At 45.5% G+C, this 26705-nt stretch overlaps 1 protein-coding gene across 6 annotated transcripts in view; it reads right to left on the bottom strand.

Annotated features, from left to right (window-relative positions):
- The window catches only part of RPTOR (regulatory associated protein of MTOR complex 1), a 325171-nt gene that overhangs the window by 101309 nt on the left and 197157 nt on the right, over nucleotides 1–26705 (bottom strand). For all 6 annotated transcript variants that reach the window (XM_044938670.1, XM_006064164.3, XM_006064165.3 and 3 more), the window contains 2 exons: nucleotides 911–1011; nucleotides 269–413 (listed from right to left, as the gene is read on the bottom strand). In XM_044938670.1, the coding sequence (XP_044794605.1) occupies nucleotides 269–413; nucleotides 911–1011 (246 nt within the window). The remainder of the gene's footprint in view (nucleotides 1–268; nucleotides 414–910; nucleotides 1012–26705) is intronic.

Genomic DNA, 26705 nt, shown 5'->3' with positions numbered 1-26705 from the left:
TTGGAGGCACGTCTTCCTATTTTGCTCAGGTAATTCCCTTACACTTGGACTATCTCAGAAATGGGAGGGACTCCCCTGGTAGTTCAGGGGATGTGGGTTTGATCCCTGGTTGAAGAATGAAGATCCCACACACCGTGGAGGAATTAAGCCCATGTGCCATAACTAAGACCTGATGCAGCCAAATTTAAAAAAAAAAAGAAAGAAAGAAAGAAATGGAAAAAGCATGCTCCTTACAGAACCTAACACTGGTCCAGCAAGAAACACTTACCACATGGCGTGCATGTACGTGGGGGGTAGGCGTGGACTGCTGACGGGGGTGCAGTTATATGACCTCATGATTCTTTCTGCCAATAAAAAATTTCGAAACAGACTAGCCACCAACAGGTCCTGTCTGAAGAGCTTTTGGAAGAGATCTGAGGGCAGAGAAAAGATAAGAATTTGTCTTCAGTGACTCATGCCCAGCATTTAAAGCCAAATATACAAACTTACTTCTATCAGAATTTGCCACAAGCAGGTTGGGACTGACATGCACATTTTCCACTGGCAGTAACCTCCATCTGTTACATATGTAACTGGAACAAACAGCAGAACCCAAGCAACTATCAACAGAAAACACAAAGGCTTCATATACTACAGTAGCAACTGCAGTTGTAAGAAATACGGATGTTCCATGAAGACAGATGAGCCTTGAATCTGCCCTGAAAACACTAAGGGCCAAAGCAGATGCTTCTCTAGACGCTCTTCATCCTCGAAGAACCTCTGGGGTTCCTGCCCTCTCCTGTCCACCCCCTCAGGTTTCTTCACTGAGAGGAACACGGTCATCCCTTTTGACTTCTCTCATATCCCAGGGCCAGAGTCTCCTGACTCCTGGGCAGCAGCCCTCCCACCAGCCCATGGCCGGGCGCCTCACCCCGAGGAAGCACGTTCCACGCAATCGTGTCCGTGATGGCTGTGAAGATCCAGTTTAGCTCGCCCAGAGGGGTCCTCCTGTCATTCAGCCGCCCGGGAATCCTAGAAAACACAAAACAGCCACAGCGACAGAAACAGGTGATGGAGGCAGGAGGTGGTAGGAAAAGAAGGAGTGAGGAGACAGCACATCAGACCAGGGGTGGGGGAGGCTTGGCTATACTGGGAGGACCTCTGTGCCTTGCGGGGATTTTTGAGACTCCTGATGTCCAACCTCACATCTTAAAGTTCAGCTTCCACTTCACTTTCTTCCCCTCCCCATCTGCACAGAAGGAGCAGGTGTGGCCCCTCCAGCACTCATGTGTGACGACAGGCGTAAAGCAACTCTGACCAGGGGAGCCCCTGGAGCCCTGCAGCCCACCAAAGGCTTACTCTCAGCCTCTGGGTGGACTGGCCCTGTACTCGAATCAAGACACTCCCCTTGGGCTGGACACAGGTCACTTCCCAGAAGCCAAGGGCAAAGGCCAGACCTCCTCTGTGGGCCCAGCTCTTCACCACACATTCACCTGTTCAACATCAAACACACTTACTCAGGCCTAGATTCTACCTCTTAAGTTCACAGGGCGAGCATTGCTGGGCTGAAAATGCCAGCGGTGAGGACATGAGAGGCAGGCCGGCTGCAGCCCAGGCCTCCCAGTGGGGCATGTGAGGGGACCTGGGCTTAATTCCCCACCCCCACAGGGAAATTTGAACATAGCAAGACAAAACCCAATGGACAACTAGGCAACACTCTTGAGTGACGCTCCGCTTGTGGCCACTCACATACAACACCTTGGGTGTGTATGGTGGCACAATCCTTCAGGTCTGTATCCTTTCTTCAGTAAGTCTGCTCCTAGGAATCAGTCTTGAACCAGAAATGAAGAATGTGGAAACAAGTTATATTTTTCCAATGTTTTATTTATAACAGTGAAAAGGCAGAAACTACCTATGTGACCAATAATAAAGAAATGATTAATTATGGAACCACCACGATGAAATAACTGCAAGTTAGTAAACTGTTGTTTATGAATATTTTAATGATATGGGGAAAAGACTGCTTTGTAACATTAAGTAAAGAAGTGGGACAAATAACCATGCTGACATAATTACACAGAACACCCCCAAGGAAAGCTGATCAGGAGGAAAACCCCGCAGTGAGGCAGTGGCAACACTCTCCCTGCTCACCCGCCTCCTCGCCCTGGCAGCTGGTGGAGACAGGACAGCGTTCTTGGATGAAGGAAGGTCTGCTGAGGTTTATTTTCAAACTAAGACCAAGGATGTCAGGGGCGTGAACAGTGCCCCTTGAGTCAGGTGACATGACACAGCTGAGCCACTGGAGGAGCGGAAGCCACTCTATGTCAGGTGGAGGTCAGTGTGCATTTAGGTGGGTTTTGAAAACCCTCACCTTATGACAATTGCCGGCAGATAATTATAAAACTAGACTCCCACTAAGATCTCCTGAAAATTCTACTGATGTTTTTTCACTAAGCTCATCATGAAATCACAGACCAAGCCATCAGCCCAACTGATTCCAGACAACCTGGGAATCATTCAAACTTAACAATCAACCAATCATTGCGAGACCTACCTTCTGCATTCGGCAGCCCGGAATGGATGACAACTGGGAAGTGAATCCCACTTCCCTTTCTTTCCATGTCATTCAGAATTAAGTCACTTCAGAAACTACTTGTTCCTGTTTTCCTTTCCGTATTTGATCCTAAATTAGAACAGCAAAACCCAACCCACTCTGGAAGCCATCTGGGTCAGCAATGCAGGACCACGAAGAAAGGTCTAGCACAGAGCATCAAGTCCAGGACACATTTCGTTACTAAAGTTTCTTTCACCTGTACCCTCCCCCCGATTTCATTAATAAATCAAAGTGGTTCTTTGAAAAGTTAAACCCACAGTGTTAACCACAGATTAGCTTTTACATGAAAAGCACAAGATTTCATAATTTAGGGCTTCACTGGGGTCCAGTGGTTAAGAATCTGCCTGATAAGGCAGGGGACATGGGTTCGATCCCTGGTCCGGGAGGATCCTACGTGCTTCGGAGCAACTGAGCCCATGTGCCACAGCTACTGAGTCCGCATGCTATAACTACTTAAGACTGTGCACCTAGGCTCTGCAATGAGAAGCCCCCACACAAGTAGAGAGTAGCTCCCGCTACTCACAACTAGAGAAAGCCTGTGCACAGCAACAAACACCCAGCATGGCCATAAATAAACTAATACATTAATTAATTAAAATTTAAAAGAAAAAGAGTTTAAAGTTATAGTTTAGGAACAGATGATAGAATTGGGAGATGAGGAAAAACGACTCTAGTCCCAGCTGTGCATGTCTGGGTAACTTCTGGCGTCTTGTTCCTCTGCTCTGAGTCACCCAGACTAACCTCATATGCAAAATGGGGACCAAAATAAAGTGGATAGCACTTCAAAAGGAGATGTAGCAGACACTTTCTTGGAAAATGCATGCCACCTCCTCAGACTCCTTATCACCGCTATCAGGCGTTGGATTTATTCTCACCTCCCCCGACATCTGGGCTCACCTACGGCTTTCAGCACTGCCCGCTGTCTGGAGCCTGACTCCAGCCACGGCCACTCTGCTTATGGATCTTACAAAATAACCCAACACAAGGTACCTGCCTTCACCCTTTGCTTGCTGTCTTCACACCCAAATTTAACCACGTCTAAAATCAAGCTCATCCTCATTACTGCCATCTTCTTCTCCCCTGTAGTATGTGTCCTCGCTCCAAGAGTCCCCGTGGATTCCCTTTTGTCAGAGCTCAAACCCTGAGACACGGCCCACTCATCTCTGCCCCAAGTGCAGCTCATGTTTCCTGCTTCTTGCAAGGCATCTTTTCCACTGCCTTTTGCTCATCACTCCCACTGCAAAGGTATCCTCAACAGCCTTCTTGATTCTATTCATACTGGGCAGGGTGACGGCCCTTAGTATAACTTTATTCAAAAATCTACAGGGTTCTCTGCTTACTGCTGCAGTGTTCCAAATGGCATTTTAGTTCCCTCTACTTCAACAAAATCTTGCTTTCAATTAAGGAAAGTGGAGTTCCGATGGCTGGAAGGTTGAGGACTGGGAGCCACTAGCTTCTTAGCGGCCTGTGCCTCCCTAGATGGCCACTGTGAGGTCTCCAAGGAGCAAGGGTGAAACCACTGTTATTGGAGTTAGGTAGAAAATTCCCAGTTGGCTTCAATGCCATCAGTTTGACACATTAAACTTTGAAACTAGTTCCCTCTGGTCAGGTCCATAACCTCACAGTTGGACAAAAACATCAAACTTGGTCTCCTTTCATTTGCCCACTTGGAATAGCCTCCCACCTGCCTTGGGTTGGTTCTGGTTCAGTCTTCACAAGCAAAGCCCAACCTCCCTGTCCATGAAGACATCCTGACCATGACAGCCTGTGCTCAGGTCCGTTGCAACAGCATCTCCCTTGGGATTCCTCTGGCAGCCTGTCGATCACTTACTTTTCTTATTTATTCACCGTTGCTCCATGCATGTTGATTATCTGTGTAACTAGGTAATAAATTCCTTGTGGGCAATGACTTACTTTCCTCGATATAAATCAGTCTCCTCGTAGATTCTGGTGGAGTGCTGAGCACATGCACGAGCTCACAGCCCACACATCTGACTCATGTTACTTCCCTGCTTAAGAACAGCTGCTCACACTTGGCCAGCAGCTCCCCAAACTCCATGAGGTTGTGTGGCTGACATGGAGAACCACTGCCCAGACCCCCAAGAGAGGCTGGCTGCTCAGCAGGGGAGCATATTCGGGGACACTGTCCAGCTACGGAGTGAAGCTGTCTCAGCTGTCAGACTGGTTTCCAGCTGACCGCCCTGGGGCTGAGATGTGGGGCTTCCCCAGGCGGCCCATGCTTAGCAGCCCAGCCTCATGGCCACTGCTTCCTTGTCTCCCTCTGTGCTTCTCCTCAGTAAGCTTGTGTCCCTTGTCTCCATGTCTGCCCCCATCAACCGGCCAGCAGTGTGGTCTGGGGTAGATGTCAGGACTCTGCTTCTGTGGGTTCCTTTCTATGTCTCCCCAGCTTTCTCTCTCCCCAACACGCCAAAGTCCAGCAACATGGAACCTGTCCTCCTCAAATAGCCCACATGCCCCTGGACCTGCGCAGACACCCCTCTGCCTTCTTGGCTCAGGAGATTGGAGCAATTCTGACATTCTGCCTCGTTCCTCATTTCTGCCAAGGCCCCCCGCCGCAACACCCTGCTTTCTGGTTCTGCCCTGAGGCCCCCACAGAATCCATGGATGACAGCTGGTACACAGGCTACATCTCCCACTAGGTTCAGGGCTCTTGGCCGGCAGGCCCACGTGCTTCCTCGTGCTAACCCAGTGCTCAGTGCACAGCGTTTAATGCATAACAGGTGCCCCATTCATATTTGATGAGCGAGTGGATGGATCCCTGCTGGATGATCACAGCTCTGTGAAAATAAAACACTAAGTGAAAAGCTATGGTTTCCAAGAAAATGACACAAACTTACTAAACACACTCAAGTGATAACACAAAGATCACTCCAAATTTCACGATCAAAGGACCAACAGAAACATTCTGGTGCCCATTCCTCCAGATATCTCTTAATGTACAAAATCAAATAACCTTAATTGTACTGAAATAACAATATGAAAAGAGTTGCCACATTTCTAAAATGTTTACATGTCTTAAAAACATCCACCTATATGCTTAGGAAAAAAGTCTGGGAAGGTCTGCATCAAACCAGTAACAATGATTATCTTGGCATGGTGGAAATTATGGATGATTTTATTTTGCTTATCTGTATTCAATAATACATATGCTAAAAACACACTGCTTGCATAATAAAGAAAAATGAAAGTTAAAAAAAATTTTTTTTAAATTTTTTGGCTGCACCATGCAGCAAATGGGATCTTAATTCCCTGACCAAAGATTGAATCTGCGACCCTGCATTCTTAGTGTGGAGTCCTAACCACTGGACCACCAGGGAAGTCCCTGAAACTTTTTTTTAATAAGAGGGAAGCTAAGCAAGTTTTCTGAAAAGAGAAAATATTTGGAAACTGCATGATTTTATGAATTTACATTATCTCATATTCAGTTCAAATAAAGTAGGATATACCATAAGTGTGTTTAAATGGCTTTATGTAAATGATGGTGCAGAGAACCTTCACCTAAACCGTTTTCTTGATGCATATAATTCATTACTTAGAAATGTTCTGGAACTAAGAAAATAGGGAGAGAACCCAGCAATTTCTTTTTATTTTTTTTATTTTTTGCAATTTCTTTTTAAAACAATTCTTTTGAATATCCAGGTCAGTACACACTGGTCAGATGCTTGGTTAGACAAAGTCAGATACATGAGACCAGGGATCTCAATGTGTGGGGTAAGAGACAGCACTCACGACATCATCAGGAGTCCCTCAATATGTGTACAGGTACATTTTCTCAATCAATTAATGCCATATTGAAACCAGATACACACATACATGACCTCAAATCATTCTAAAAACTCAGCTGAACAGGAGAAGAAAACTACTTGACATAAATGAAGGTTAGGAACTTCTGCCCTAGATAGCACATTTTGTGACATATTTCTTCACATGCTGGCATTTTGCTGAACCAGACCAAGCCATGTCTCTATAATATTCCTTTCTGATATCTCTTTATTTTAAATTGTGTACAATTCAGCACTCTAATATTATCTGTATTTCTTATTACTCAGTGCTTTTTTTCCCTAACCAGTCATAGATTTCAAGTGATGATCATCCAAGTCTATTTCGGTATGCATGAAACCTGCAGCTTATAAAACGTGACATGGTTTGTTTACAGCCTGAATAGTTTGCTGTTTTACAGAAGTTCCCCTTTAACTGGACTGCAGGACTACATATGAGTAGTCAGGAGAAAGGGAGTGAGAAACACGCAGTAAGAAAGCCTGGTTGGAAATGGAACTGTACTTGTTTAAATGCAGAAAGCCTGTGGACACACTGCACTCAGCTCTCAGCACTCACTCATAGACACTCGACTGTGCAGTCACTGGGACGCTCTCTCATAGCTGAGTCAGCTAGGCCCTAAATTACATCTGCAAAGCCTGGGGCATGCGATTCAATTATTCTCTTAGGGTTTAGATGACGTCATCTTTCTGACAATGGTAGATGAGGTGACTCAGACCATTCACCCACTGAGAACAACCAGACGTGCTGTGTGTATGTGTGTGAAAATCTTTTTGAAGGGAATAGAAGACTGGCAAAGCTGTGCAGAATTGTGAGGCCAGAACCTGAGAGGGGGAAGCCCCAGGCTTAAGCTGATACTTGGGGCTCCATGTGTCCCGAAGGCGCCTGGCAACTCTTGAGAGGCAGAGACCCTGAGCTGAGCTTGGCGGACTCACAGGCTAGAGAACAAAAACTGAGGGCTGGCCAAGGAGATGGAGCTCTGGTAAAAAAACAAACAAAACAAACAAAAAACCCAGGCTTGGATCTGGGTGCATAGGATGAACTAGAAATAATGCAGACCTTGTAGTCTCAGATCAACCTAAATCTCTGTACAACTTCCACTTTCTTTCTTTTTTAAAAATAATTAATTAGGCTGCATTGGGATCTTTCATTGCAGCACACAGATTCTCTGGTTATGGTGCTCAGGCTCAGCAGTTGCCGAGTGCTGGCTTGGTTGCTCAGCAGCATATTGGATCTTAGTTCCCTGACCAGGGATTGAATCCAAGCCCCCTGCATTGCAAGGTGGGTTCTTTACCCCTGGACCACCAGGGAAAGCCCTCTATTTTCAATTTGCAACCAAGCATTTATAATAACCAAGCATTTATAATAACTATAAATGGAATATAATCTATAATAATTTTGAATCGCTATATTGTACATCTGAAAACAATATTGTAAATCAACTGTATCTCCAAAAAAACCCCTAAAACAGGCATTTATATGCTTAAAACCAAGAAAAACTGAGAAGAGAAAGAGACGGATAGAGGATTCTGATAATGGTGACATCAGACACCAACGTCGCAATAATTTTACTTAGCATGTTCATGGAATTAATGGACAGGATGGAAAACTCTGGCTGAGAACTGGAAACTCTGGAACCTCAAAAACTTAATAATAATACAATATACTGAATTTAAAAATTCAACAGATGGGCAGAACAGCAGATCAGACAATACTGAAGAAAGAAATGGAAGATGGGTCAGAAGAAAAAACACTCAAAATTAAGCAAAAGAGATGAGATTGGAACATAAGAAATAAATACATAAGAAACAGTGGATATTGTGAAAAGATCTAAGATTACCAAGGGCGAGTCACTTTGGGAAAGAGCTGGGAAGTTTCTGATAAGGTTCAATATGCACCTGCCACACCACCTTCTACTCTTCGGACACAAAGTGTCCGGATGGGGTTGCCCTTTCCTTCTCCAGGAGATCCTCCTGATCCAGGGATTGCACCCAGGTCTCCCACATTATAGGCAGACACTTTACTGTCTAAGCCACCAGGGAAGCCCAGTCTCAGACACAAAAGAACACAGTATCTCTTCTACTTATCTGAAGCTCTAGAAAAGATAAATCTAATGTATGAGAAAAAGCAGATCAATGTTTGTTCGCGCCTGGGGGCTAGGGTGGGGGATTAATTGGGATGAGGTACAAGGGAACTTTTAGGATAGATTTTTAGAGTAATAGTGGTTCCACAGGTATATAAAACTGTCAAGACTCATCAAACTGCATACTGAAAGTGAGTTTCTTTTATTGAATGTAAGCAGTATTTCAACAATGTCAATTTAAAAATGTAAAAAATTATGGCACTTTCAAACAATAAAAACTTTTCCCTGGCAAACCTGCACTAAAGGAGATAAAGAAAAATGATCTCACGGAAGCCCTGAGGTACAGGAAGGAATGAAAGACAGTAGAAGATGTAAATATGTGGGAAACACAAATGAGTATTAACTCTATAGAATATTAATAATGTTTATGGAGATGATGATATATAGAGAGTTAAAATATATGACAATGATTCCACACATTTCAGGAAGTCAGTAAACAAAGCTGATTCTTCTAAGGTCCTCACATCACCTGAGAAGTGGTAAAAGCACTAATTTATATTAGACTTTAAGCCAGGGATTGCCAAAATCATGGCCTGCAGACCAAATCCAGTCAGTGGCCTATTTTTTGCATGGTCTGCAAGCTAATAACAAGCCTTATAATTTTAAAGGGTTGCAACAGAAGATAAAGAAGAATAAACAACAGAGACTTTATGCCTCTGTTGTGTTGTGAAGTGTTCACTGCCTGGCCTTTAACAGAAAGCACACGGAACCCACAGCTCTGGGTAGCCACTCCAGTGCATGAAAAGAAACAGTTAACAAGCCAAAACAAGGGGAGGAAAGGGTGGTAAAACTGCTAATCAATCCAAAACATGGCACTGCAGAAGAAAAAAAAGGAAGGTGGAAAAAAGAAATGCAAAAAACAAGAAAGAAACAGGATGGTAGATTTAAACTCAAAAATTATTACAGTAACTATAAAAAGACTATGTATTTCAATTAAGGTGAACAATTTTTAGTCTAGATTTAAAAACAGAAAAAAGTCAACTATACCCCATTAAAAAGAGATGTAATGTAAAATATAAAGCTACAGAAATATAAAGATACCTGCCTAAATACACACAAAATTTATATCTAATACAATTATGTACACACACATTATATATGAAAAGACACACTGTACAAATAAAAATAAAACAACAGTTGTATGGCTACGCTGTGTGTGTGCTAGTCACTCAATCATGTCTGACTCTTTGCGACTCCATGGACTATAACTTGCCAGGATCCTCTGTCCATGGAATTTTTCAGGCAAGAGTACTGGAATGGATTGCCATTCCCTTCTCCAGGGGATCTTTTGACTCAGGGATCAAACCTGGGTCTCCTGCATTGCAGGTGAATTCTTTACTGTCTGTCTGAGGCACCAGGGAAGCCCATTGATATGCTACAGTCCTACAAAGTGGAGTTTATGGAAAGGGTATTACCAGAGATGAAGAGTGATATTTCTTAATGACAAAAGGTTCAGTTCATTCTATCAGGAAGGTGAAGTCAGTCATGGTGAATGTGTCCTTCTGTAGTTCTGAAGGGCAAAGCCCATAGTCAAAATAATAAGCTTTTAAAGTAAAATGACAGTTCAGTTCAGTTGCTCAGTCATGTTGCCTCTTTGCAACCCCATGGACTGCAGCATGCCAGGCCTCCCTGTCCATCACCAACTCCCAGAGTTTACTCAAATTCATGTCCATTGAGTCGGTGATGTCATCCAACCATCTCATCCTCTGTCGTCTCATTCTCCTCCTGCCTTCAATCTTTCCCAGCATCAGGGTCTTTTCGCATCAGGTGGCCAAAGTATTTGGAATTTCGCCTTCAGCATCAGTCCTTCCAATGAGTATTCAGGACTAATTTCCTTTAGGATGGACTGGGTGGATCTCCCTGCTGTCCAAGACTCTCAAGAGTCTTCTCCAATACCATAGTTCAAAAGCATCAATTCTTCAGCGCTCAGCTTTCTTTATAGTCCAATTCTCACATCCGTACATGACTACTGGAAAAACCATATATTTGACTAGATGGACCTTTGTTGACAAAGTAATGTCCCTGATTTTTAATATGCTGTCTAGGTTGGTCATAGCTTTTCTTCCAAGGTGCAAGTGTCTTTAAATTTCATGGCTACAGTCACCATATGCAGTGATTTTAGAGCCCCCTAAAATAAAGTCTGTCACTGTTTCCATTGTTTCCCCATCTATTGCCATGAAGTGACAGGACCAGATGGCATGATCTTAGTTTTCTGAATGTTGAGTTTCAAGCCAACTTTTTCACTCTCCTCTTTCACCTTCATCAAGAGGCTCTTTAGTTCTTCGCTTTCTGCCACAAGGGTGGTGTCATCTGCATGTCTGAGGTTATTGATATTTTTCCCGGCAACCTTGATTCCAGCTTGTGCTTCATCCAGTCCAGCATGTCTCATGATGTACTCTGCATATAAGTTAAATAAGCAGGGTGACAATATACAGCCTTGATGTACTCCTTTTCCTATTTGGAACCAGTCTGTTGTTCCATGTCCAGTTCTAACTGTTGCTTCCTGACCTGCATACAGGTTTCTCAAGAGGCAGGTCAGGTGGTCTGGTATTCCCATCTCTTTCAGAATTTTCCACAGTTTGTTGTGATCCACACAGTCAAAGGCTTTGGCATAGTCAATAAAGCAGAAGTAGATGTTTTTCTGGAACTCTCTTGCCTTTTCGATGATCCAACAGATGTTGGCAATTTGATCTCTGGTTCCTCTGCCTTTTCTAAATCCAGCTTGAATATCTGGAAGTTCATGGATCATGTACTGTTGAAGCCTGGCTTGGAGAACTTTGAGCATTACTTTGCTAGTGTGTGAGATGAGTGCAATTGTGCAGTAGTTTGAGCATTCTTTGGCATTGCGTTTCTTTGGGACTGGAACGAAAACGGACCTTTTCCAGTCCTGTGGCCACTGCTGAGTTTCCAAAGTTGCTGTCATATTGAGTGCAGCACTTTCACAGCATCATCTTTTAGGATTTGAAATAGCTCAACTAGAATTCCATCACCTCCACTAGCTTTGTTCATAGTGATGCTTCGGAAGGTCCACTTCGCATTCCAGGATGTCTGACTCTAGGTGAGTGATCACACCATAGTGACTATCTGGTTTATGAAGATCTTTTTTGTATAGTTCTTCTGTGTATTCTTGCCACCTCTTCTTAATGTCTTCTGTTTCTGTTAGGTCCATACCATTTGTGCCCATCTTTGCATGAAAAGTTCCCTTGGTATCTCTAATTTTCTTGAAGCAATCTCTAGTATTTCCCATTCTATTGTTTTCCTCTGTTTCTTTGCATTGATCACTGAACAGTATGAAAAGGCAAAAAGATAGGACACTGAAAGATGAGCTCCCCTGGTTGACAGGTACCCAATACGCTACTGGACATCAGTGGAGAACTAACTCCAGAAAGAATGAAGAGATGGAGCTGAAGCAAAATGACAATAAATCATCAAAATTATTTCCTGAATAAGAGAGGAAGAAGTTGAGGTATATGTATCAGCAACAGTAATTAAAAATGTGGCAGATTATAGGAGACCATAACATGGTATTAGGCTGAGGGCAGAATTGGCATTTAGGATGACAGAAGAAAAATTTCACATATTGAGGTAAGGGTAAGTCATTCCAACTTGTACATAATTTGGCCTGAAGTTTATGTTAACTAGAACAGCCTGTCTTATGACCTGTTTATCATCCATTGTACATCTGCTTTAACCACTAAAAAAAGAATGCAGTATCCAGGGAATTCACTGGAGGTCCAGTGGTTAGGACTCTGCTTTCAGTGCTGGGGCCAGGGTTCAGTCCTGGGTCAGGGAAGTAAGATCCCATAAGCTGTGTTGCTTGGCCAGGAAAAAAAACAACAATACCCAAAAGAATGTCCACTTTGTGCTAATCTATATCTCTTTTGAAACCTTGAAGGGATATAGCCCTGTCATGTTGGTATATGTTCTTTACTCTGATGAGATATAAAAAGCATGGTGCTGAAAACCATGGTTCTTCCAGACTAGTTCCTCAGAGCTACTAAGAGGGTGTCTCCTGGGCTATGGTCCTCAGTGTGGCTTGGATAAAACTCTCTTCTATCCCTTATTATAGATTGTTTATTGATTATTTGCGTCAACAGGGATTACTGATAGGAAGACGAGCTACCTATTAAGAACATTGACTACTCGAGGACAGACATCAGGGAGCTAGTACATCCACATCCTCAGGGAACGTAAGTGGCTTTCAGACTTTTTTGATCACAACTCCTAGTAAGAAATACATTTTGCATGGTCACCTGATACATACATATAGATGATCATATGTATAAATATACACATTCAAACAACAGGACCAGAGAGCATTCATGTTGCTAGAAAAACAAGGATATTCTTTATGTGTTTCTCTTTTTCTTAATGTAAGGCTGTGACCCACTAAACTGATTTTACAGACACTAATAAACCATGACCTGCAGTTTAAAAAAATGTTGACTTAAATTAACTTGTTAATTTCTCCTGGAAGCTATTGGCTCAGGTTATCAAAATGGTTTGATGGTGAACATGGCATCTGAGAGATGTAAGAGATTAGAAAATTACATAATTCGACCTCTGAATAAGCTGACTGGTATTTTTTAAAACCCACACAGGCAGCTTGTTTCCTAATGATTTTTTAAAAATCTGTACTGAGCCTTTAAATCAAATGGCTTATGTGTGCAGCGCTGCTGTCCCTCACATCCCTTTCCTTCTGCCTTTTAACAGCTCCCACAGAACAGAAGCCTGCCAATCTTCACTTGTGAAACAAATGGAGAAAAATGTATCTTAAAATTCTAGGGGGAAAGGAGTGATGATTTCTAAGGCTCGGTGGTAAGCAGGAGTTATTAATACAACAGTGGAGATGCTCTCTCTTTTACTGAGTTTATTACACAATGATAAACTATTGCCTATTCCTGGAGCCACAGGCAACAGCAGCACCGGTACTGGCACGAGTCCCTCTGGAGGCTGCAAAAAGCACTCACAGAGACCCAGGTCAAAGAGAAAAAAGGAGCAGGTTCTCATGTGCTTATTGAACATGTTTATGATACCAGGAGAACAGGTTCTTTCTATTAAAGAGTACAGAAACAAGCTGAACCTAATTTTATTTTTTAAAGCATTCCCTGAAAGAGTGGATTTTCTTTGGCTTTCTGGATGTTGAGGTTGACTTACAGACCAACCCTTTCTTGAGAGCTACAGGCCCAGGAGCCAAGCAGACATCTCCTCCAAGCAGAGTTCTCTGAAAAGCTGCTAAAAAGCCTATAACATTCAGAAAAGGCAGCTTCTAAAATGAAGGGGTGTAGGTGAAATCCAGACAAGCCCCAGGGAGCAGCCCTCTTTGGTCCAGACGGACAGGGAGCACTTCCTTTCTGAGATGCTCCTCTGCCTCCAGGCTCTGCTCTCCAGGCGCCCCTCCTTGAATGTACTGAGGCACCCTCCTAAGGGAGCTTCTCTATAAAGGAGGCGGGAGGAGAGGAGGCGGAGGGTGGAACTGGCCTCCTCAGCAGCAGACCTGGATGTAAGACCTTCAAGTGTTTCAGAGAAATTGTTCCTGACCTTTCTAGTCCATGAAAGGCCTGGAATGCCAGGGTTACTCTATACCTCGTGCCGAGAAGGACTGCAGGTAGCCTTGCTGGAAATTCTGTCTCTTACTGTCAGTTGGTTCAAACACCACATATACAATAGCTTTCAAATACAATCAGATTGTGTTTGCTATTCTTCATCTCCCAGGATAACTCTCCTCTGAGGTTTTCCTGGCAGGGCTGCATTAAACAGAGGTGAGCTCTCCTCCTCCTCCCAGGTACTTGGGAGTCTGGGCCACAGTGACCAGTTACTCCTCCTACACTGTAGACGTCCCCTCATCTTTCCTTGCCCTTGGAGATCAGACACCTAGATGCACGAAATGCAGGCCACCTCCCTTGTAAGACCTTTTCTGATATGTACCCAGCCAAAATATACCCTTCCTTCCTCTCCACATGCACACAAGAACTTGCAGAATGTTGAGATCCTTCAGTGTACACAAGGCATGGAGATAAGGGGGTGGAATCAGGGGCCGGGGTGTGAAACCTCCAGGCTCTGTTGCTTCTCACTGTGTGACTTTAGGTAGGTTACCTAACTTCTCTGAGATTCAGTCACTTCGTCTGTAATACCTAGCCCCACAGGAACTAGAAAAGTAGAGTAAGTTAACAACCTAACAAGTTAGCACAAAACCTGCTACATAGCAAGGGCTCAGAAAATATAGCTGCTCCTATTTATTTGCTGGGCTTTCCTAGATGACACAGTCCTAAAGAATCCGCCTGCCAATGCAGAAGACAAGGGTTTGATCCTCTGGAAAAGGAAATGGCAATCCCCTTCGTTCTTGCCTGGGAAATCCCATGGACAGAGGAGCCTGGTGGGCTACAGTCCATGGGGGTCGCAAAGAGTCGGACACAACTTAGCGACTAAACAACAACTTGTTTGCCATTAAAACAAAATCCCTACAAGTTCTGAAACAAATTAAATCAGAAATGTTGGCCTAAATGCAGTCAACCCCTAAGTTTAATATAATAAACACAATAATTTTATGAGAACCTAAGTAATTACATGGAGCACATTTTCACTTTTGTGAACTTTCATTTTTCCTTTCTTTCCCCTAATAAACAGGTAGATTTTTTTCCCACTTGGAAGTCATCTGTTTCTTGCTTTTCCCAGCATCACAAAAACTGCTGCCTCAGTCCAAGGGGCCTTACACATCGCCTCCTGGTTCACCTCACCTCACAGCCTTCGCTCCACCTGGTGTGCCCTTCCCACTGCCCATCTTGTCTTGGGGGTTCTGACCACGGGGCAGTTCTTCGTGATACCAAGACTGCTTTCCCTGAAGCTCCTGCCAGGCAGCTCTGACGCTGGCACTTCTTGATACCAAACAGATATGTATAATTTACCTGAATCTCATGGCTTTTCCATTATCAAAAGCAGTTACCTGTCATTCCAGAGTCTTCTCTGCTCCAGGCTAAGTGTCCCAGTTCCTTAAAGTGCTTCTCACCTGGCCGCCCACTCCACGTCCCACCTTGTCCCTTCAGGGTCTATCACCTTCCTTCTCTAGATTTTTCTGGTTTTTGAGCAGTCATTTTGAGAAGCTGACCCAAATTAAATTCAGTTTACTAAAATCCTGACTTTTTCCATATCAGATTTTTCAAATCCCATACTTGTACATGTGATTTCTGGTGACTACTGTGAGATCTATATACATAATTCTGATCATCTGCATTTCATTCCTCAGCCTGTCAAGACCTTTTTATATTCTAGTACTGGGTCCACCTTAAAGTTTTCTTATATGAACAAATTCTTAGTTGTGCTCTCATTATTTCTAGTAACAGTATTATCATGATTGATCTGAACTTCTGAAAACTTTTTGATCGTTTTGCTCTACTATCTATGGTTAATTATTAGATGCATCGTTGTTGAAGCAGAAGAATGGTGCCGACATGAAGAATGTGCACAGGTGAGATCAATTGTTGCTGCTGTCACATCTAAACAGGCTCCTACTACCCGGAGCAGAATTCTGACTGCTATTCTGGTGGTAAAAGGCAATGCATTACAGCTCTAAGATACCACACACAGCACACCAAATTGACCTGGTACATCATCCAAGGAAATAATCTTAAAGATCTTGCAAGAAGACCAGTTGATCACCTTCTTCAGATAAGATCAGGGACAGCCCACCTTGTGGCTTTCCAGTTATACCCATTCTCCGTCTGACAAACACAGGATGTCCACCAGGCTTTGTACCACCACCCTCTTTGGTGGAACGCTGTGGTTAACAGACTTACAGAGCAAAGCATGGCCTGTGTTCCTCGTCACTGAACCAAATACTGCCTCCTCTGTGAAGCCCAGCCCATGGGTCCTCTTTCATTAAGTTGGCCCTGGAACCTCCAGCTTGCCGAGGCTCTTTCCTCTCTGGACTGCTATCCACTCACAGGCCTTCACTGACTGCCCCCTACACACTGTCCACACAGGAGAGGAGGTAAACCTCTTACTGAGTATCCAGTCCAATCTCTTAGCTCTAAGAGGCTTGCAGGCTACAGAGCTCAGGTCTTCCTTGTTAAAGGTTCTACATATATGAACCCGAGCTCCCCAGTCAGTTTCTAAGCTCTAGAGGACACATCATCTCATATACTATTAGTCTTACATCATCAACCCCCCAGCACCTGGCATGTTACACACTGCCGGTGCTCCAACACCTGCCTGTGGATGGCGTGGGAGAGTAAATGTCACTGCATACCCACACAACCCAGCAACTGCAATTGGAAATGGTCTAGCTCCACTTCCAATTAAGGTACCAACCAAGCTTTTAAGTGATCAGTTCCCCTGTGTGATGCAGGGAATTGAGTCAGACCCTAAGAGGCCACCTTGAAACCACTAAGTGTGTTAATTTTAAATACTAGACCGATGGACAGTGAGGCCTGGCATGCTGCGGTTCATGGGGTCACAAAGAGTCAGACACGACTGAGCGACTGAACTGAACTGAGACCGATGAATACCATTCCAGGGCTGCACCTGGAGCACAACTGGCTCCCGGTTGGGACTCTCCCCCCTACTTCGTCTGGCTGGCTCTTTCTGGCCAGGTAGACCACTCTCCAGACACCCCTCTTAGCTGCTCAATCAGAGAAGCACCAGTCACTGTTATAGCTTCCTTTGTAATTGCATGTTTTTTTAATTTATGCTTTCATGTTTCCTTCTCCCAATAAGAATGCAAGGCCACACACCAACCCTTCATTGAATCAATGAATGAGCAGCCCAAGAGAGATATCTGGGTGTTTTTAAGCCTGGAATCTCAGAATGTGTGTGTGTATGTGTGGGCACCCATTCAGTTGGGTCTGACTCTTTGTGATCCCATGGACCAAAGCCCGCCAGGCTCCTCTGTCCATGGAATTTTCCAGGCAAGAATACTGGAGTGGGTTGCCATGTCCTTCTCCAGGGGACCTGCCTGACCCAGGGATCGAACCTGAGTCTCTTGCATCTCCTGTATTGGCAAGCAGGTTCTTTACCAGCTGAGCCACCAGGGAAGCAGAATCTCAGATGCCCTTCTCAAAAGCAGGCATCTCATGTGTGACTCATTGGCTTCTAGTTCAGATGATGTGCTCAGATCAGAGTGGGCAAGTGTTGTCTCTGGAAAGAAAACCCGGTGCAGTCACCAGTGGGTGTGGTGGTCGAAGCAGGCAGGAGCCGGCTCCGCCACTTATTGAACAAGTCACTCAATCTCCTTTTATCGTGGTTTCCAGGGGCTGAAACGGAGATGGTGCCAACAGTCCCTCCCTGGACTGATAGGGACAGCTGGACATTTGGGGTGCGCCAAGGCCTGTGCCAACATGGTGACAGCAGGGTTCCGAGTCCTGTGTTGAGAGACAGGCTTAGGGACCACTGCTTGGTGCAGCTGGCCTCCTCCCTCTCCACCCAATGAAACAGAGCCCACTGCCGGGCTGTGAGGGAGAGGACCGTGGTGTAGAGCTGGACCTGAACAAGCTCTCGGAGACAGGTCGGCAAGTAGCCCAAGAAAGGAGGGAGACAGGGCAAGCTTCAGTAGGGACCGAAGTGAGGTGAGGCACTGACTCAGCCTCATCTCCTCCGTCGCGGGCCTGCTGTGATAAGTGTCTCTGGAGCACCAACAAGCCTCAGGAGACAAAGTTGCCACAAGGAAGGCCAATCTCCGAGAGACTGGAGGCACACGCTGCGCCCCCGCTGACTTTCCCCTCTCACCGCCTGACGCCCGCCTTCCATTAAGAAAAGCCACCCACAACCACCATCTGTATCCCCGGATCTTGGGGATGACACATTCTTTACAGACTCGCAGACACATTTTCCTCAGGACACCAGGAGGGTGCCCAGGGCATCGGGAGATGAAATGAACGCCACAGATGCTGAAATGCCCTGAGCGGCGCTTTGCAGCCTTTGTTTGGATGACGAGAGGCCAGGATTCAGTCCCACAGAGAAGGAAATGGACGCTCTGGGCGGTTAGCAGGTGCCCCACGGAGGTCCCGGGAACCTCTCATGCTCCCTGGGCAGCTCATCTACAACCTCCTCCCAGACAAGCCTCCTTCATGCTGGCTGATCAGCACAGGCCACGGGGACCATATGGGGTGTGGGGATTAGCCCCCCTTCCCCTGCTGCCTGAGCAGGATCATAGCGACAGGCAGAAAAGCCGGGTCTAGTCCAGCCACTCACCCCAGAGGCAGCGCTCCAAGGCCAGGCTGATCGATGTCTGACTGACGCCTGCTCGCGGGGCTGGGAGGACCTGTGACTCTTCCTTCACAGTGTTTCCACATTTCCGCCAATTACTCACATTCTCGCCCCTTGTGCCGTCTCTTGGGGATTTGTTTTCCCCACTTCATTTCCAAATTAGCTGCCAGTGAATCATTACTCATCTTCTCAGTGACTGGCAGGCGTTAATGAATTACTGATTTTCACCTTCAACCAGCCAATACAATATATTTATGTTGGAAAGAAAGGTACTTTTTGAATTAAGACTTGTATCTTTTGATAGTTTTCCTTTCAAACATAATACATGTGTACAGTTCTGGCTTGACAGTGGAGTAATTCTAATCACAGCTACTGAGCCTGGGTGGCAGGCATGGGCTGCCACCAGGCTGAGTCCTTCTGCTCACACCAGCCCCATGGGATGCCGCTTCCCTTCCTGCTGTAATGCTGGGACAGACCATCCAGCATGGCCTGCACAGACACTGGGCTGGCTAGTTGCCTGCCGCGAGAGCCTCAGTCTCTTTGGAATGTGGACAATAATAGCACCTTCCTTCGAAAGGCTCCAGGAATGAACAGACTGAATATATGTAATGCCCTTAACACACAGTACCTGGTACACAGCAGGTGACCAATAAATATCACCTATTCTTGTTCTTAACTCTCAACTAAAGAATCGTTGGGTTACCCTATATTCTCAAGCCATAATTCATGTATTTTTTAAACTGGAGTATAATTACAATGTTGTGTTAGTTTCTGCTGTACAGTGAAGTGAATTAGTTATATGCATACATACATCCCCTCCCTTGTGGACCTCCCTCCCTCTCTCCCCCTCCGCATCATCCCACCCCTCTAGGTCATCACAGAGCACCAGCTGAGCTTCCTGTGCTTTACAGCAGGTGCCCACTAGCTACCTGTTTTACAGACAGTAGTGTATGTATGTCAGTCTTAATCTCCCAATTTGTCCCACCCTCTCCTTCCTCCCCTGTGACCTCTTCCTCACTGTATATGCAGGACTCATGAGACCAGGATTCTTAAGATGGAGACCGTAGTTAAGTAAAAAAAAATTGCTCGAGGTTTCAAAGCGAAAATCAAGCCCCAAATCCAAACTCATCTTCAGCCCCTGCTTATGGACTAAACAGGGGCTAAACTGCTATTCAAGGTTCTGAGGAAGCAGGACACAGCAACTCATTTTATTCAAGACAGTGGACTGTTAGCTATTTAAAAATGCTGTTTACACAATAGATGTTAATTATGAATAATTTTTTGGTGTGCTCTGTGCTTCCAGTGATCAGAATACTAACTAACAGCCTCATGGAATAGCTTCCTCATCTTTCTGATTCCCCAGAGCCTTCTGAGTACCCTAATATTTCTAGCACTGTTTAAGCGTTTCATTACTTTGTTTCAGGGCTGAAAAATGTCCCTTAATTTCCAAGCATGGATCTTATTGCCAGTCTCTCAAAGGATTCAGAATATAAATATGTACTGCAGTGGCAACATGCCTATTCATCAGGCTGCTAGGTTCGTGTAGATAATTAGAAATCGGGAGATTTCTCAGAGAAGGTTCACTATAATTTACTTCCAGACACAGCAGCTTAATTAGAAAACAAATTCCTTCCCTAGCTTTAAAGATTGCTAAATAATTATAATACACACACACCACCCATGTCTCCTCCTCTGGTTTGGTGCTGAGACTCTAAACAACACATTTTGCACATCTGACAAAGGTGGCCGAGGCTGGGAAGGGGTTAAGCCCTGATATCCTGGGGAACCTTATGCTGAGCTGCTGCACAGAGGCAGCTGTTTGAAACAAACCATATTTATCAAAGAATTACCATACAGCAATTCAGAAGTGTGAAACTTTTCAATCAATTTCTCCAGTGATGGCAAAGAAGAAGGTGATGACAGGATCGGGCTGCATTTCTGACCGTTTAGGGGCAGCCACGGAAGGTGCTGGAAGATGGCTGGAAAGGCAGGTCATACAGGTGAAGCCTAGCGCCACCTTCAAGACCCCACATCTGACCCTGAAACTCTCGGGGATCCTTGGATGGTGTCGCCAGTCTTGCAGCGTGCAGAGCAAGATTCCCTCTCCAGCTCACGCCAACATTAAGAGCCCGCTCCGGTCCTAAGGAGAGGTGGCCCTGGAGACCAGGGTATACACAGAGCCACATGCAGGGGAAGGAGTGGCAGGTGAGGCTGGCGGGCTAAGGCCACATGCCCGCCATCCCAGTCCACGCACGCCAGGCCTCGGCATGGCTACTCATCCAGCTCTGTCAGGACCATCCCTCACACACTCAGAGCCAGCACCACCCGGGGAAGGAAAGGGGCGGTCAGAAGACTAGATGGACATTATCCTTATTTTCTGCAGGTCATTAAACTTGAGGGAGGGAAACAAAACTCAACAACACAACCCAGTGTCCTTCTGGTTTTGCTTCATCTCTGTGTTGTGACTTGTCACTCTAATCAGGTGGCACAGTGACCAGAGTCACCCTCACATTTAGGGGTGATGGAGAGGGTCTCAAGTTCAAGAATTTCCATGTGGTAAGCTGAAACCAGAGAGTCACACTGGATGCAAAATGCCTTAAGACACTCGTGAAACCAGCAACATGTCAGTGGCAGCCCTCCCAACCCTCTGCGGATGTGTCTCCAGGAGCCCCCAACACAGGTTTATCCCACCTTCCATGCAGGAAACACTCTCCCCACAGCAACGCCTTCTTAGGTGCTTCCTTGTTGATGGAGTTTTGTCCTCTCCCCGACCAATTGACAGTGCTTAGGATTTCATTAGCAATAATGAGCTGCTAAAGAATAAACGAAACAGGACCAAGGAATTGAGCAAAAAAAGCCAATTTCTGTTTGATCCTATAATTGTAACTAAGCACAAGTTATATCCTGCCAATTAATCTAGACGCACAAACGAGATGCACTGGAAGTCCTCGTGCGGTTCTCACTTCATCCCCTAAAGGCTCCACCAGCTCAGTGGCTTTTGCTGGGAGTAACGGTGAGCCTCTTAGGGAGAAGTGCCCATGACACCCTGTTGGACGTCCCTTGCACCTCTTTAGGTGAGTCACAGGCCTCGTCCCAAAAGCAGAAGAGCTTGTGCAGAGGATGGGCATCCACTGGACAAAGAGCGCTTGATACGGTGAGAATGGCCATCCAAGGAGGGCACTGCAAATGAAACGGAGGCAAAGGGTAAAGCAGCTTGGACAGCCTGGCCTGCAGCAGCGGTGCAAATACTCAGCACAGCGAGTGAGGAATCACTGCACAGGACAGCTCCTGTGCGAACCTGCTTCATCCACGGGCAGGTAAACATCACAATGAGTTATGATCCTGATAGAACCCCAAGTGGCCCCAGCACATAGAGTGGAGACCAAACACAGCCCCAGAGATGCAGACACCGAGAGCCTGCTGCATCCAAGAGCTGCATATTTTGACCGCAAGTCTCCAGAAAATGATGATAGGTGAAAATAATGAGACATCTTCCCCAGGAAGGTTCTCTGAGTACAGAGACCTTGGCAGTCTGGAAGACTACTGAACACAGATGTGCTGTGTTTCTTTCTAACCTTGTAACTTCAAGGTCACACCTACTAAAAATGTTTCTTCTTATGGACTCTAAGCACAGTTGGGGGGAAAATCTAAATATTAAAACAACAGAATAGCATTAAAAATTTTTTATTTATGGCTGAGCTAGGTCTTCATTACTGTGTGGGCTTTTCTCTAGTTGCAGCAAATGGGGGCTACTCTCTAGCTGCAGGGCAAGGGCTTCTCACTGCAGTGGCTTCTTGTTGCACAGCACGGGCTCCAGGTGCTAGGACTGTTGTGACTGTGGCACGTTGGCTCAACAGTTCCGGCGCACGAGCTTCATGTCTTGACAGTTCCGGCGCACGGGCTTCATGTCTTGACAGTTCCGGCGCACGGGCTTCATGTCTTGACAGTTCCGGCGCACGGGCTTCATGTCTTGACAGTTCCGGCGCACGGGCTTCATGTCTTGACAGTTCCGGCGCACGGGCTTCATGTCTTGACAGTTCCGGCGCACGGGCTTCATGTCTTGACAGTTTCGGCGCACGGGCTTCATGTCTTGACAGTTTCGGCGCACGGGCTTCATGTCTTGACAGTTTCGGCGCACGGGCTTCATTTCTTAATAGTTTTGGCGCACGGGCTTCATTTCTTCGAGTCACATGGGATCTTCCCAGATCAGGGACTGAACCTGTGTCTCCTGTATTGGCAGGCGGATTCTTTACCACTGAGCCACCAGGGAAGCCCCCAGAATAGTATTTTAAATGGAAAATCTCTCGAAGAAAGCTACAGAAATTAAGAACTTATATCTACTCAGAAACAGATCTCATGGTGGTAGTGGCCAGGAATCCTGTGGGGCTATATATCTGGATTTTTTTCTAGTGCCATGTAACTAAAGCCTGTAGCTTGTCCTGGCATAAAGAATAAACATAATTCAACCCCGCACATTCACCCTAACTGTGGCCAGGCTACAAGGGGAGCAGCCATATAGCGCCTCCTATTGGAAATGATGATGTGTATGGGTCTCACCTGAACTGTATGTTTGCTAAGTTGTATTCCAAGAAGAATGACTCAGACCCAAACCATTGTACCTTGAAAAGTTATTCATGACAAAGAGGTTCTGAGGTTTCTAAAATATCTTATTCTTACTCACTTTTTGTCACCACCATCATGAGCCACTCAGATGAAGTTCCATTTGGGAAGCAAGTATGGTTCATTTTGGATGCTCATAGCCTATCCCAATTAATCTGGACAACAAGCTTTTATAAAATGCAAACTTATCTGGTATGGGAATGATCTCTTTTTAAACTGCACTGTTGGACTTGTTTACACAATTTTCCAAAAGTTGTGTGGTGGCATTCACCCAATGGTGGCTGGGGCTGGTGTATGAAAGACACTCTCTCCGTGAACCACCCCCTCCCACCCCAGTCTTTATCAGAAATCCAATGGCTTCAGAAATGCAAAGTAGTATTAACCATTATTCCCAGTGCAGCTTCGGGAAAGTGGTGAGAGAACAGAAGTATTTGTGGGGGTGAGATGACGCCCACAGAGCCGACCACATGCTCCTCAATCCACCCTGGGCCATGGTGACAAATGCAGGGGTGAGAGGTATGCGCCCAGTGAGTGTGACTCCTGAGGGTGAGGCTGGCCACGTCTGTCTGTCTGTAGTCTTCCACCACCCCCTTTCCCTGCCCCCATTCCCACGCAGAGTGCTATTAATGATGTTTTTCTTTTTAAATTAAAACACACAGACACCCAATTTTTCAGCATTTCACCAACATTGTAGCACTGCCTGGGACAGGAGAGGGGTTGACGCAGAAGAAAGGACACCGTGAGCCAACCTTCAAAGGGCCACCAGAAGTCACAATCGCCAGCTGAGAAAGGCACTCAGCACTGGGGAGGGTGGAGTCAACACTGGGTGTTTTTTGGGAACACGGGTGGCTACAAACTCTGAAGTTGTGATTTACGAAAATTGCACTTGATAAAAAAATATTAAAATCTTATCATATATAGGAGGTGTCTGCTTCTATTTTTCAATCCTCATTAGCCAGTTTAAGTTGTGAGTAAAGGTTTCTCCCCAACCTCAAACCCTCTTCAGTAAAATGTCTCTTGTCCATTTTTTTTTTGTTTTAGTGAGTTTTGAGATATCTTCATATATTCTGGATATAAGTCCTTTGTCAGCTATGTGATTTGCAAATATTTCCCCCCAAGTCTGCAGCTTGTCTTTTCTCTCTCTTAGCAGTGTCTTCCAGAGAGTAAACATTTTAAACTTTGATGAAGTTCAATTTGTCAATTTTTTTCTCCTGTGGATCATGCTTAGGGTGTCAAGTGCTATGCACACTTTAAGTCTGAGAACGTGACGGGATGAGAGCTGGCTGTTCAGACACCAAAGTCTGGAAGAGCGAGGGCCTGTGTACAGGAAAGACCACAGAGAGACGTCCAGACACCTGGCCACCAGGCTGGCCTGACACCACCAGGTGGGAGTGCCACTGAGGAAGCTGAAGCAAACCAAATGCCAGATTCCTCTTCAGAACTGTCTGAACGGGCCAGCAGAAGTCACTTCGCTAGGAAAGAAGGTAACTTAATCACAGTTTTAATGGTTTGTCTGAGAATTACATGTCTATGGTGATCTGTGGTACATACAGGTGATGGAGGCTCTGGCACTCAGAAATGGGGGGAAAGTACAGACCCACAGACAGAGTGCAGCGGCGCTGGTGAACGAGTGCTAACAGGACAGCTTCCAAACTCTGAAATCTCGCCAGGGAACTGGACCAAACAGGCCGGATGAGCAGGCCGGTCCAACCCTTCCTTATTTTTCAGCTTCTCTCCATGTGATGCTTGTTTCTCAATGGCTGCCTTGTTTGCCTAGCACTTGTAAATGGTTTTCTCGGTTTCAGTCCTTATTGGAGGTGAAGCTGGATTAGAAGAGGGAGGAGCAGTTCCCCTGAGAGGAGGGGCCGAGTCCTGTCTCTAGAAGTGAGTTGTGTGAGTGTAACCAGGACGGGGCGATCATGGAGGCCGGTTAACAGAGCACTCAGCACCCAGCCACCTAGCCCCCTGCTTCCTGGCTGCACTGAGCCCTGGAGCACGGGCCACCCAGCAAAGACGGGAATGGGGACACGAGACCACCAACGCGCTCTCCCCACCATGTAACCCTCAACGCACCAGAGCTCCGATGTGGAGAAAACCAGCAGCTGCATCTGCCCAGAGCAGCAGGACTTTGAAAAGAAGCATGGGTGCACTCTGTATTACACACTGGGGGCGGAGAGAGCCAGGCCTGAACCCTCCCTGATCCTTGTGAACATGACACAAGTATTTGTGTCATGAGGTCTGTGCTCCCTGCTCTGACTGAGCCAGCACAGCCAGCGCCCCAAACACCACTCTGCTGCTGGTATCAGTCCCAACCTCAAGTCCCGCTGCTTCCCCCCGAGTCTGCAGTGCCCATCTATCAGCACCTCCCTGCGCCCAGCCTCGGCCAGCACTGCCTTTCCAGCAATGGCTTTGAAATCTCCTCAACTGTGGGTCAGTGGAAACCAAGACCCACTCTAAGCAGAAGGACCACAGGCCTTCCTGTTTGTCCTGCTGGCAGTGATCAATGTCACACTAATTCTTTCTTGTCACAATACCCCATTTTGCTTGTGGACAAAAGCATCTTGAAGTAAACAGATGCAGTGACCAGTCACATGATTTCCTTAGACATTTATCCAAAATTTAATGAAAAGAATTATACTCAATGAATTGTTTGCAGGTATCCTCATTATATTTTGTTGGTTCTTTCTTTTCAATTTATTTGTACCTATATTTTACATATCTATATTCTTATAAAAAAAATTAAACGAGATGGAAAAACAGTTCCTTAACATTGCTCCTCCCTGCTTCTTGCTCCAAATTCCACTTTCCTACCCAGAGTGGAGTGCAAATATTTTATTTCATGTCTTGTTGATATGTACTCACACACAGAGAGTTATGCATGGTTCTGCAGCCCATGGTGGGTGTCATGTCAGTCTCTTAACGAAAGGCCGCTCCCTGTTGATGCAAGTGCAGCCACCACACTGTATTCTCCCGTGGGGAACGCATGTCATCGACTCCACAGTGCACTTGCGGTGGGCATTCAGGCATAATATTCTTGTGCATTTCCCCTGACACATAGGCAAGTTGTCTTCCAGGAGAGAAACCTAGAAGATTTGCTTTTTCTACCTGAGGTTAATAATTAAAATCAGGCCTTTCTGCTTTACCACACGATTCTGTATATCAAGACTTAGGGAACAGTCTGTATGTTAATTCTAGAAGAAATGGGGTTCAGAGAAGAAGCGTTAGGAACTACCTAGGTGAATTGGGATGAATGAAATGAACACACAAACAAACATAAAATGCAGGTCAAGTTTACAGCTCTGAGATGGTGTACTGACCCAAAGAGGCTCATGACAGGAGCAGACAAGCTGG

This window comes from Bubalus bubalis, chromosome 3, assembly GCF_019923935.1.
Source record: "Bubalus bubalis isolate 160015118507 breed Murrah chromosome 3, NDDB_SH_1, whole genome shotgun sequence".
NCBI classification, from domain to species: domain Eukaryota; kingdom Metazoa; phylum Chordata; class Mammalia; order Artiodactyla; family Bovidae; genus Bubalus; species Bubalus bubalis.
The sequence above is the reverse complement of the archived record's forward strand: the minus strand, read 5'-3'. Positions and strand labels throughout refer to the sequence as shown.